At 60.4% G+C, this 12,218-nt stretch overlaps 1 protein-coding gene across 2 annotated transcripts in view; it reads left to right on the top strand.

Moving 5' to 3' along the window:
• The window catches only part of SENP3 (SUMO specific peptidase 3), a 45,080-nt gene that overhangs the window by 16,934 nt on the left and 15,928 nt on the right, over positions 1-12,218 (top strand). For both annotated transcript variants that reach the window (XM_069767577.1, XM_069767578.1), the window contains exons 2-6: positions 3,862-4,275; positions 4,353-4,553; positions 7,189-7,300; positions 7,410-7,557; positions 12,147-12,194. In XM_069767577.1, the coding sequence (XP_069623678.1) occupies positions 3,870-4,275; positions 4,353-4,553; positions 7,189-7,300; positions 7,410-7,557; positions 12,147-12,194 (915 nt within the window). In that variant the 5' untranslated portion in view covers positions 3,862-3,869. The remainder of the gene's footprint in view (positions 1-3,861; positions 4,276-4,352; positions 4,554-7,188; positions 7,301-7,409; positions 7,558-12,146; positions 12,195-12,218) is intronic.

Genomic DNA, 12,218 nt, shown 5'->3' with positions numbered 1-12,218 from the left:
CTGTATAGCGCTGCACTCCCCCCCTGTATAGCGCTGCACTCCCCCCCTGTATAGCGCTGCACTCCCCCCCTGTATAGCGCTGCACTCCCCCCCTGTATAGCGCTGCACTCCCCCCCTGTATAGCGCTGCACTCCCCCCCTGTATAGCGCTGCACTCCCCCCCTGTATAGCGCTGCACTCCCCCCCTGTATAGCGCTGCACTCCCCCCTCTGTATAGCGCTGCACTCCCCCCTCTGTATAGCGCTGCACTCCCCCCCTGTATAGCGCTGCACTCTCCCTCTGCATAGCCCTGCACTCCCCCTCTGTATAGCGCTGCACTCCCCCCTCTGTATAGCGCTGCACTCCCCCCTCTGTATAGCGCTGCACTCCCCCCTCTGTATAGCGCTGCACTCCCCCCTCTGTATAGCGCTGCACTCCCCCCTCTGTATAGCGCTGCACTCCCCCCTCTGTATAGCGCTGCACTCCCCCCTCTGTATAGCGCTGCACTCCCCCCTCTGTATAGCGCTGCACTCCCCCCTCTGTATAGCGCTGCACTCCCCCCTCTGTATAGCGCTGCACTCCCCCCTCTGTATAGCGCTGCACTCCCCCCTCTGTATAGCGCTGCACTCCCCCCTCTGTATAGCGCTGCACTCCCCCCTCTGTATAGCGCTGCACTCCCCCCTCTGTATAGCGCTGCACTCCCCCCTCTGTATAGCGCTGCACTCCCCCCTCTGTATAGCGCTGCACTCCCCCCTCTGTATAGCGCTGCACTCCCCCCTCTGTATAGCGCTGCACTCCCCCCTCTGTATAGCGCTGCACTCCCCCCTCTGTATAGCGCTGCACTCCCCCCTCTGTATAGCGCTGCACTCCCCCCTCTGTATAGCGCTGCACTCCCCCCTCTGTATAGCGCTGCACTCCCCCCTCTGTATAGCGCTGCACTCCCCCCTCTGTATAGCGCTGCACTCCCCCCTCTGTATAGCGCTGCACTCCCCCCTCTGTATAGCGCTGCACTCCCCCCTCTGTATAGCGCTGCACTCCCCCCTCTGTATAGCGCTGCACTCCCCCCTCTGTATAGCGCTGCACTCCCCCCTCTGTATAGCGCTGCACTCCCCCCTCTGTATAGCGCTGCACTCCCCCCTCTGTATAGCGCTGCACTCCCCCCTGTATAGCGCTGCACTCCCCCCCTGTATAGCGCTGCACTCCACCCCCTGTATAGCGCTGCACTCCCCCCCCTGTATAGCGCTGCACTCCCCCCCTGTATAGCGCTGCACTCCCCCCCTGTTTAGCGCTGCACTCCCCCCCTGTATAGCGCTGCACTCCCCCCCTGTATAGCGCTGCACTCCCCCCCTGTATAGCGCTGCACTCCCCCCCTGTATAGCGCTGCACTCCCCCCTCTGTATAGCGCTGCACTCCCCCCTCTGTATAGCGCTGCACTCCCCCCTCTGTATAGCGCTGCACTCCCCCCTCTGTATAGCGCTGCACTCCCCCCTCTGTATAGCGCTGCACTCCCCCCCTGTATAGCGCTGCACTCCCCCTCTGTATAGCGCTGCACTCCCCCCTCTGTATAGCGCTGCACTCCCCCCTCTGTATAGCGCTGCACTCCCCCCTCTGTATAGCGCTGCACTCCCCCCTCTGTATAGCGCTGCACTCCCCCCTCTGTATAGCGCTGCACTCCCCCCTCTGTATAGCGCTGCACTCCCCCCTCTGTATAGCGCTGCACTCCCCCCTCTGTATAGCGCTGCACTCCCCCCCTGTATAGCGCTGCACTCCCCCCCTGTATAGCGCTGCACTCCCCTCTGTATAGCGCTGCACTCCCCCCTCTGTATAGCGCTGCACTCCCCCCTCTGTATAGCGCTGCACTCCCCCCTCTGTATAGCGCTGCACTCCCCCCTCTGTATAGCGCTGCACTCCCCCCTCTGTATAGCGCACAGATCGCGGTACCTCTTAGTGCAGAGCGGTTGGGATGGTGTCGCTGCTGATCATTGTGGGGTCTTGTTGAGTCGTGTATCCTGAATGTGGCCCCCACTGTCGCACGTCCCCCCCCATGACCCACGGTAGCAGGACTGTGGACGCGGTATAGACTGGAGCGACTCCATCATCTGTAGCACATTGGGTGCAGTAGTTCGGTGCAGGACGTGCTATAAATATCTGTTCTCTGCTGTTAGTGGAGATGACTCTGCTGCATGTTCTGCACATGCTCAGTAGTGACCCACCGGTGCTATGGAGTGGGAGGTTTGTCTTACCAACTCCACAGCCCTGGGCTCCGCACATTGAGAGACCGTCCGCTCGCCTCTCCTGTGTCTCACAAAGACGTGGTGGGTCGTAGCCGAAAACAGATTGTGATTCATCCCTGCGCTGATCTGATGTCCGGTGCTTACAAGCCTCCTCTGGTCTGTGGTCCTCAGTTGCGGCTTCTTTGAAGCATTTTGACCATTAAAGGCGGTTCCTATGTCTCCTCTGGACAGGTGTGATGGGATGCCTCTGCTACCTGATGTCTGGGCGTTATCTGTGAGGGCGAGAAACTGATGACCTTATCCTCTGCAGCAGAGGTCATCCTTGCTTTTCTTTGAGCATAGAGTTTCATCAGAGTAATTGATGGTTTTCATGACTGCACTTGATACCTTCAAGGTTCCAGCAATGTCTTTCAGCAATGATGGTCTCCTAGTTGATGGCTTCGTGCCATATTCTGACTTTGGTCAGTTGTGGAAAATTCTCAGTCCTGTATGGATCTGCGCACCGACACTGTTGCTGCAAGACATCCCTGATGGGTGCAAACACTTTCTTAAGGTCGGTGATTACACCAATGACCTCCTGATGATTGGAGCCATTCCTGGTGGCGACTGATGAAGGAGCAGCTAGAAGTCGAGGGGGATAACGGGGGGCACGTCTTCTCATCTGGGTCACACGGTTCCTTTCTGCTTGTTTCCGTGCCCCTGCTGGCCTGGTTTTGATGCCTTCAGTCTGAAATTACAATGTGCACAATGCAACAAGAGCAAAGACAGCCATTGTGTGAGCAGGCGACCCGGGGCACCCTCCCTCCGTAGACCCCAGTATCTGGGGCCCCCTCTATCCCTCTGTAGACCTGTTATCTAGCACCCTCTTCCTCCGTAGTCCCCAGCACACTGGTGCCTCCCTCCTTAACTTTGTAGACCCTGGTATCCAGGGCCCCCCACACTCCCTGGCACGCTTGGTCCTCCGTCGTCCCCAGTGCGCCTGGTCCTTCCCCTTCCCTCCGTCGTACCCCGACGCCCCTGGTCCTCCCCCTCTTTCCGGCGTCCCCGGCGCTCCTGGTCCTCCCCCTCTTTCTATCGTCCCCTGTGTGCCTGGTCCTCCCCCTCCCTCCGTCGTCTCCTGCGCGCCTGGTCCTTCCCCTTCCCTCCGTCGTTCCCTGCGTGCCTGGTCCTCCCCCTCTTTCCGTCATACCCTGGCACCCCTGGTCCTCCCCCTCTTTCCGGCATCCCCGGCGCGCCTGGTCCTTCCCCATCCCTCCGTCGTACCCCGGCGCTCCTGGTCCTCCCCCTCTTTCTATCGTCCTCTGTGTGCCTGGTCCTCCCCCTCCCTCCGTCGTCTCCTGCGCGCCTGGTCCTTCCCCTTCCCTCCGTCGTTCCCCTCGTCCTCCCCCTCTTTCCGTCGTACCCCGGCGCACCTGGTCCTCCCCCTCTTTCCGTCGTCCCCGGCGCACCTGGTCCTCCCCCTCTTTCCGTCGTACCCTGGCGCCCCTGGTCCTTCCCTTTCCCTCCGTCGTACCCCGGCGCACCTGGTCCTCCCCCTCTTTCCGTCGTTCCCGGCAGGCCTGGCCCTCCCTGCATAGTTCCTGTACCGTCCCGTCTTGCGGGGGTCCTGAGCAGTATGGTGGGCTCACTCCTGCTTTTGTGTCTTGCAGCTCCCACTATGAGGCACTCCCCGGTGCAGCGCCAACTTACCCCCTTTGCCAGCCGCTTCCTGCCCCCCGGGAAGCATGAGAAGCTGTTCAGTATCCGGGAGGACGGCTGCTGGGACGAGGAGGACGCGCCACAGCTGAAGAAGACATGCAGACAGCCCCCGAGACCGCAGCGCCGACGGCGGAGGCAGCGCCTGCGAGTGCTGCGCTCAGTCTACCTGCGCTTCTACAAGAGGACAATCTCCCTGCCCTTCTACTGGAAGATATGGGGCAGCCTGGGGGGCCGCAGGAGACGATTAGGGTCCAGGAGGAGGGAAGGTGGAGGGGGGTCGGCAGGGATGGTGGTGGGGAAAGCACAGCGCTTGGGACCTACAGAGGAGCCGTCACTGGCCAATCACATGGCTGACGAGGATGCAGGTAAGGAGCCGCCAGCTGCCCACCTGTTCCTCCTGTCTGATGATCCCACCTCCGTCATATCCCTCGTTTTCCCCCAGGGTCAACGTTCGGACTTCCTAACGGTTTCTCCCCTCTCCCCACCGAGTCTGAAGCCATCCTCATCAGCAATGTGTGCAGCATCGGGACGTCTGACGGAGCCGCCCCAAATGGACCCCACAACCAAGCAGACCTAACCCCCTCACCAGAGAAGGAGATCCCGGCCCCTGCACTAACCGAGGAGCATGTGGCCTGTGTACAGAGTGAGTCCCTCCAAATATGACACGACTGAAGGGACGGAGCCCCCCACACCCCCAACATCACGTCACCTGTTACTGAGCAGTGTGACTGTGCAAGTGTGTGCACCATGTGGCGTGGTCATTAGTGCCACGGTCACCGCCAGCAGGTGTGAGAAAAATGCTTACTTACATCCTGTATTATACTCCAGAGCTGCACTCACTATTCTGCTGGTGCAGTCACTGTGTACATACATTACTGATCCTGAGTTATCTCCTGTATTATACCCCAGAGCTGCACTCACTATTCTGCTGGTGCAGTCACTGTGTACATACATTACATTACTGATCCTGAGTTACATCCTGTATTATACTCCAGAGCTGCACTCACTATTCTGCTGGTGCGGTCACTGTATACATACATTACTAATCCTGAGTTACATCCTGTATTATACTCCAGAGCTGCACTCACTATTCTGCTGGTGCAGTCACTGTGTGCATACATTACTGATCCTGAGTTACCTCCTGTATTATACTCCAGAGCTGCACTCACTATTCTGCTGGTGCAGTCACTGTGTACATACATTACATTACTGATCCTGAGTTACATCCTGTATTATACCCCAGAGCTGCACTCACTATTCTGCTGGTGCAGTCACTGTGTACATACATTACATTACTGATCCTGAGTTACCTCCTGTATTATACTCCAGAGCTGCACTCACTATTCTGCTGGTGCAGTCACTGTGTACATACATTACATTACTGATCCTGAGTTACCTCCTGTATTATACTCCAGAGCTGCACTCACTATTCTGCTGGTGCAGTCACTGTGTACATACAATACATTACTGATCCTGAGTTACATCCTGTATTATACTCCAGAGCTGCACTCACTATTCTGCTGGTGCAGTCACTGTGTACATACATTACTGATCCTGAGTTACATCCTGTATTATACCCCAGAGCTGCACTCACTATTCTGCTGGTGCAGTCACTGTGTACATACATTACATTACTGATCCTGAGTTACATCCTGTATTATACCCCAGAGCTGCACTCACTATTCTGCTGGTGCAGTCACTGTGTACATACATTACATTACTGATCCTGAGTTACCTCCTGTATTATACCCCAGAGCTGCACTCACTATTCTGCTGGTGCAATCACTGTGTACATACATTACATTACTGATCCTGAGTTACATCCTGTATTATACCCCAGAGCTGCACTCACTATTCTGCTGGTGCAGTCACTGTGTATATACATTACTGATCCTGAGTTACATCCTGTATTATACCCCAGAGCTGCACTCACTATTCTGCTGGTGCAGTCACTGTGTACATACATTACATTACTGATCCTGAGTTACATCCTGTATTATACCCCAGAGCTGCACTCACTATTCTGCTGGTGCAGTCACTGTGTACATACATTACATTACTGATCCTGAGTTACATCCTGTATTATACTCCAGAGCTGCACTCACTATTCTGCTGGTGCAGTCACTGTGTACATACATTACATTACTGATCCTGAGTTACCTCCTGTATTATACTCCAGAGCTGCACTCACTATTCTGCTGGTGCAGTCACTGTGTACATACATTACATTACTGATCCTGAGTTACCTTCTGTATTATACTCCAGAGCTGCACTCACTATTCTGCTGGTGCAGTCACTGTGTACATACATTACATTACTGATCCTGAGTTACATCCTGTATTATACCCCAGAGCTGCACTCACTATTCTGCTGGTGCAGTCACTGTGTACATACATTACATTACTGATCCTGAGTTACCTCCTGTATTATACCCCAGAGCTGCACTCACTATTCTGCTGGTGCAATCACTGTGTACATACATTACATTACTGATCCTGAGTTACATCCTGTATTATACCCCAGAGCTGCACTCACTATTCTGCTGGTGCAGTCACTGTGTATATACATTACTGATCCTGAGTTACATCCTGTATTATACCCCAGAGCTGCACTCACTATTCTGCTGGTGCAGTCACTGTGTACATACATTACATTACTGATCCTGAGTTACATCCTGTATTATACCCCAGAGCTGCACTCACTATTCTGCTGGTGCAGTCACTGTGTACATACATTACATTACTGATCCTGAGTTACATCCTGTATTATACCCCAGAGCTGCACTCACTATTCTGCTGGTGCAGTCACTGTGTACATACATTACATTACTGATCCTGAGTTACATCCTGTATTATACTCCAGAGCTGCACTCACTATTCTGCTGGTGCAGTCACTGTGTACATACATTACATTACTGATCCTGAGTTACATCCTGTATTATACTCCAGAGCTGCACTCACTATTCTGCTGGTGCAGTCACTGTGTACATACATTACATTACTGATCCTGAGTTACATCCTGTACTATACCCCAGAGCTGCACTCACTATTCTGCTGGTGCAGTCACTGTGTACATACATTACATTACTGATCCTTTACCTCCTGTATTATACTCCAGAGCTGCACTCACTATTCTGCTGGCGAGGTTGGCACTTTTGGGGTGCCGTTTGTGGTACTGGCGGGTTGTGAATTATTGGACACTTGTTACGTGTGTAGACTGTGGTACTGCTAGGTTATTGGATTGCCGGTGTATCAGTGCGCGGTCTCTGTCTCTTGCAGGTATCTTGGACCAGTTTCTGCAGACATATGGCAGTCTGATTCCGCTGGGGACAGAGGAGGTGCTGGAGAAGCTGGAGGACGTGTTTCAGCTGTCGTTCTCCACCCCCGCCAGGTAGGAGCAGTTCCGCCATAAAGGGTGACATCCTGTACTCCAGAGCTGCGCTCACTATCGGGCCTAGATGATGAGGTATGGCTAATGTTTAAGTGTTATTGTTGTGCAGGAGGGCGGTGGTGCAGCACGTCATCCAGTCGTATCAGCGCCTCCCTGGGAACAACCTGATGCGCAGCTTTCGGGTCACATACAAGAGGCACGTCCTGAGCATGGACGACCTGGGCACGCTGTACGGCCAGAACTGGCTCAACGACCAGGTGAGTGCGGCGGGGTGTGTGGAGGAGAGGTGAGATGGGGAGAAGGGAGCGGCAGGGAGAGGGGGCGGCTAGGAGAGGTGAGATGGCGGTGGGGAGAACGGGTGTCTGGAAGAGGTGAGGTGGAGAGAGGGCTGGGAGAGGGGGCGACTCGGAGTAGTGAGGTGGCAGTGGGCATATGTGGTGGTGGGGTTTGGGGAAGAGGTGGCTGTGGGGAGGGGTGTAGCATGGAGTGGAGTGGTGAGGTGGCGGTTGGGAGAGCGAGCGGCTGGGAGAGGTGAGATGGTGGGGAAGGGGGTGGCTGGTAGAGGTGAGGTGGCTGTGGGGAGGTGGGGTGGCTGGGAGTGTTGAGACGACAGTGGGCATAGGTGGTGGTGGGGCATGGGGAAGAGGTGGCGGTGGGGAGGGGGTAGCATGGAGTGGTGAGGTGGCGGTGGGGAGACGGGTGACTCGGAGTAGTGAGGTGGCAGTGTGCATAGGTGGTGGTGGGGTGTGGGGAAGAGGTGGCAGTGGGGAGGGGGTAGCATTGAGTGATGAGGTGGGGAGAGGGGGTGGCTGGGAGTGGTGAGGTGGCAGCTGGGAGAGGTGAGATTGTGGTGGGGAAAGGGGGCAGCTGGTAGAGGTGAGGTGGCAGTGGGGAGATGGGGCGGCTGGGAGTGCTGAGGGGGCGGTGGGGAGAAGGGGCGTCTGGGAGTGGTGAGGGGGCGGCTGGTAGTTGTGAGGGGACGGTGGGAAGAGGGGGCGGCTGGGAGTGGTGTGGTGGGGAGAGGGGATGGCTGGGAGTGGTGAGGTGGCGGTGGGAAGAGGGGGCGGCTGGAAGTGGTGGTGGGGAGAGGGGGCGGCTGGGAGAGGAGAGGGGGTGGCTGGGAGTTGAGGTGACGGTGGGAAGAGGGGGCGGCTGAGAGTGGTGAGGGGACGGTGGGAAGAGGGGGCGGCTGGGAGTGGTGAGGAAGAGGGGGCGGCTGGGAGTGGTGAGGAAGAGGGGGCGGCTGGGAGTGGTGAGGAAGAGGGGGCGGCTGGGAGTGGTGAGGAAGAGGGGGCGGCTGGGAGTGGTGAGGAAGAGGGGGCGGCTGGGAGTGGTGAGGAAGAGGGGGCGGCTGGGAGTGGTGAGGAAGAGGGGGCGGCTGGGAGTGGTGAGGAAGAGGGGGCGGCTGGGAGTGGTGAGGAAGAGGGGGCGGCTGGGAGTGGTGAGGAAGAGGGGGCGGCTGGGAGTGGTGAGGAAGAGGGGGCGGCTGGGAGTGGTGAGGAAGAGGGGGCGGCTGGGAGTGGTGAGGAAGAGGGGGCGGCTGGGAGTGGTGAGGAAGAGGGGGCGGCTGGGAGTGGTGAGGAAGAGGGGGCGGCTGGGAGTGGTGAGGAAGAGGGGGCGGCTGGGAGTGGTGAGGAAGAGGGGGCGGCTGGGAGTGGTGAGGAAGAGGGGGCGGCTGGGAGTGGTGAGGAAGAGGGGGCGGCTGGGAGTGGTGAGGAAGAGGGGGCGGCTGGGAGTGGTGAGGAAGAGGGGGCGGCTGGGAGTGGTGAGGAAGAGGGGGCGGCTGGGAGTGGTGAGGAAGAGGGGGCGGCTGGGAGTGGTGAGGAAGAGGGGGCGGCTGGGAGTGGTGAGGAAGAGGGGGCGGCTGGGAGTGGTGAGGAAGAGGGGGCGGCTGGGAGTGGTGAGGAAGAGGGGGCGGCTGGGAGTGGTGAGGAAGAGGGGGCGGCTGGGAGTGGTGAGGAAGAGGGGGCGGCTGGGAGTGGTGAGGAAGAGGGGGCGGCTGGGAGTGGTGAGGAAGAGGGGGCGGCTGGGAGTGGTGAGGAAGAGGGGGCGGCTGGGAGTGGTGAGGAAGAGGGGGCGGCTGGGAGTGGTGAGGAAGAGGGGGCGGCTGGGAGTGGTGAGGGGGCGATGGAGAGAAGGGGGCAGCTGGGAGTGGTGAGGGGACTGGGAAGAGGGGGCGGTTGGGAGAGGTGAAGTGAGCAGGGGGCTGCTCGGAGTGGGGAGGGAGCGATGGGGAGAAGGGCGGCTGGGAGTGGTGAGGTGGTGGTGGGGAGAGGGGGCTGCTCGGAGTGGAGAGGTGGTGGTGGGGAGAGGGGGCTGCTCGGAGTGGAGAGCGAGCGATGGGGAGAAGGGGGTGGCTTTGAGTGGTGAGGGGACTGGGAAGATTGGGCAGCTGGGAGAGGTAAGGTGAGCAGGGGGCGGCTGGGGGTGGTGAGGTGGCGGTGGGGAGAGGGGGCGGCTAGGAGTGGTGAGGTGGCGGTGGGGATAGGGGGGCGGCTGGTAGTGGTGAGGGGACGGTGGGGAGAGGGGGCGGCTGGGAGTGAGGATGGGGCGGTGGGGAGAAGGGGCGACAGAGTGGTGAGGGGGTGGCTGGGAGTGGTGAGGGGACGATGGGAAGAGGGGGCGGCTGGGAGAGGTGAGGTGAGCAGGGGGCGGCTGGGTTGGGGAGGGGGCGGTGGGGAGAGGACAGGGGGGCTGCTCGGAGTGGGAGGGGGCAATGGGGATAAGGGGGCGGCTGGGAGTGGTGAGGGGGCGGCTGGGAGAGGTGAGGGGGCGGCTGGGAGATGTGAGGGAGCGATGGGGAGAAGGGCGGCTGGGAGTGGTGAGGGGACGGTGGGAAGAGGGGGCAGCTCAGAGAGTTGAGGTGAGCAGGGGGTGGCTGGGAGTGGTGAGGGGGGCGGCTGGGAGTTGAGGGGACGGTGGGAAGAGGGGGCGGCTGGGAGTTGGGAGGGGGCGGCTGGGAGAGGAGAGGGGTGCTGCTCGGAGTGGTGAGGGAGCGATGGAGAGAAGGGGGCGGCTGGGAGAGATGAGGTGAGCAGGGGACGGCTGGGAGTGGTGAGGTGGCGGTGGGGAGGGGGCGGCTGGGAGTGGTGAGGTGGCGGTGGGGATAGGGGGGCGGCTGGTAGTGGTGAGGAGACGGTGGGAAGAGGGGGCGGCTGGGAGAGGTGAGGTGAGCAGGGGCAGCTGGGTGGGGGAGGGGGCGGTGGGGAGAGGGGGTGGCTGGGAGAGGAGAGGGGGGCTGCTCGGAGTGGTGAGGGAGCAATGGGGAGAAGGGGGCGGCTGGGAGAGGTGAGGGGGCGGCTGGGAGAGGTGAGGGGGTGGCTGGGAGAGGAGAGGGGCTGCTCGGAGATGTGAGGGAGCGATGGGGAGAAGGGCGGCTGGGAGTGGTGAGGGGACGGTGGGAAGAGGGGGCAGCTGGTAGAGGTGAGGTGAGCAGGGGGTGGCTGGGAGTGGTGAGGGGTCGGTGGGAAGGGGGGCGGCTGGGAGTTGGGGGGGGGCGGCTGGGAGTTGGGAGGGGGCGGCTGGGAGAGGAGAGGGGTGCTGCTCGGAGTGGTGAGGGAGCGATGGGGAGAAGGGGGCGGCTGGGAGTGGTTAGGGGACTGTGGGAAGAGGGGGCAGCTGGGAGAGGTGAGGTGAGCAGGGGGCGGCTGAGTGGTGGTGGCGGTGGAGAGAGGGGACGGTTGGGAGTGGTGAGGTGGCGGAGTGGTGATGTGGCAGCGGGGAGAAGGGGCGAGTGGGAAGAGTGGGCGGTTGGGAGAGGACAGGGGGGGCGGCTTGGACTGGTGAGGGAGCGATGGGGAGAAGGGGGCGGCTGGGAGTGGTGAGGGGACTGTGGAAAGAGGGGGCGGCTGGGAGTGGTGAGGGGGCGGCTGGGAGAGGTGAGGGGGTGGCTGGGAGAGGAGAGGGGCTGCTCGGAGATGTGAGGGAGCGATGGGGAGAAGGGCGGCTGGGAGTGGTGAGGGGACGGTGGGAAGAGGGGGCAGCTGGTAGAGGTGAGGTGAGCAGGGGGTGGCTGGGAGTGGTGAGGGGTCGGTGGGAAGAGGGGGCGGCTGGGAGTTGGGAGGGGGCGGCTGGGAGAGGAGAGGGGTGCTGCTCGGAGTGGTGAGGGAGCGATGGGGAGAAGGGGGCGGCTGGGAGTGGTTAGGGGACTGTGGGAAGAGGGGGCAGCTGGGAGAGGTGAGGTGAGCAGGGGGCGGCTGAGTGGTGGTGGCGGTGGAGAGAGGGGACGGTTGGGAGTGGTGAGGTGGCAGCGGGGAGAAGGGGCGAGTGGGAAGAGTGGGCGGTTGGGAGAGGACGGGGGGCGGCTTGGACTGGTGAGGGAGCGATGGGGAGAAGGGGGCGGCTGGGAGTGGTGAGGGGACTGGAAAGAGGGGGCGGCTGGGAGAGGTGAGGTGAGCATGGGGCGGCTGGGAGTGGTGAGGTGGCGGTGGGGAGGGGGCGGCTGGGAGAGAAGGGGGCAGCTCGGAGTGGTGAGGGAGCGATCTGGAGAAGGGCGGCTGGGAGTGGTGAGGTGGGGAGAGGGGGTGGCTGGGAGAGGTTAGGGGGGCTGCTCGGAGTGGGGGGAGAAGGGGGCGGCTGGGAGTGGTGAGGGGACGGTGGGAAGAGGGGGCGACTGGGAGAGGTGAGGTGGCGGTGGGGAAAGGGGGCAGCTGGGAGTGGTGAGGGGACGGTCGAAAGAGGGGGCGGCTGGGAGTGGGGCGGTGGGGAGAGGAGGCGATTGGGTGAGGTGGTGGTGGTGCGTGGGATAGGTGGCGGCGGGGCATGGGGAGAGGGAGTGGCTGAGAGAGGTGAAGTGCGCGGAGGGGTGGCAGTGCGAGGAGCTGGAGTGACGCCTTCTATCTTTCAGGTGATGAACATGTATGGAGACTTGGTGATGGATGCGGTGCCGGAAAAGGTGAGGTTTGTTCTTGTTGTTCTG

This window comes from Ranitomeya imitator, chromosome 4, assembly GCF_032444005.1.
Source record: "Ranitomeya imitator isolate aRanImi1 chromosome 4, aRanImi1.pri, whole genome shotgun sequence".
Lineage (NCBI taxonomy): Eukaryota > Metazoa > Chordata > Amphibia > Anura > Dendrobatidae > Ranitomeya > Ranitomeya imitator.
The sequence above is the reverse complement of the archived record's forward strand: the minus strand, read 5'-3'. Positions and strand labels throughout refer to the sequence as shown.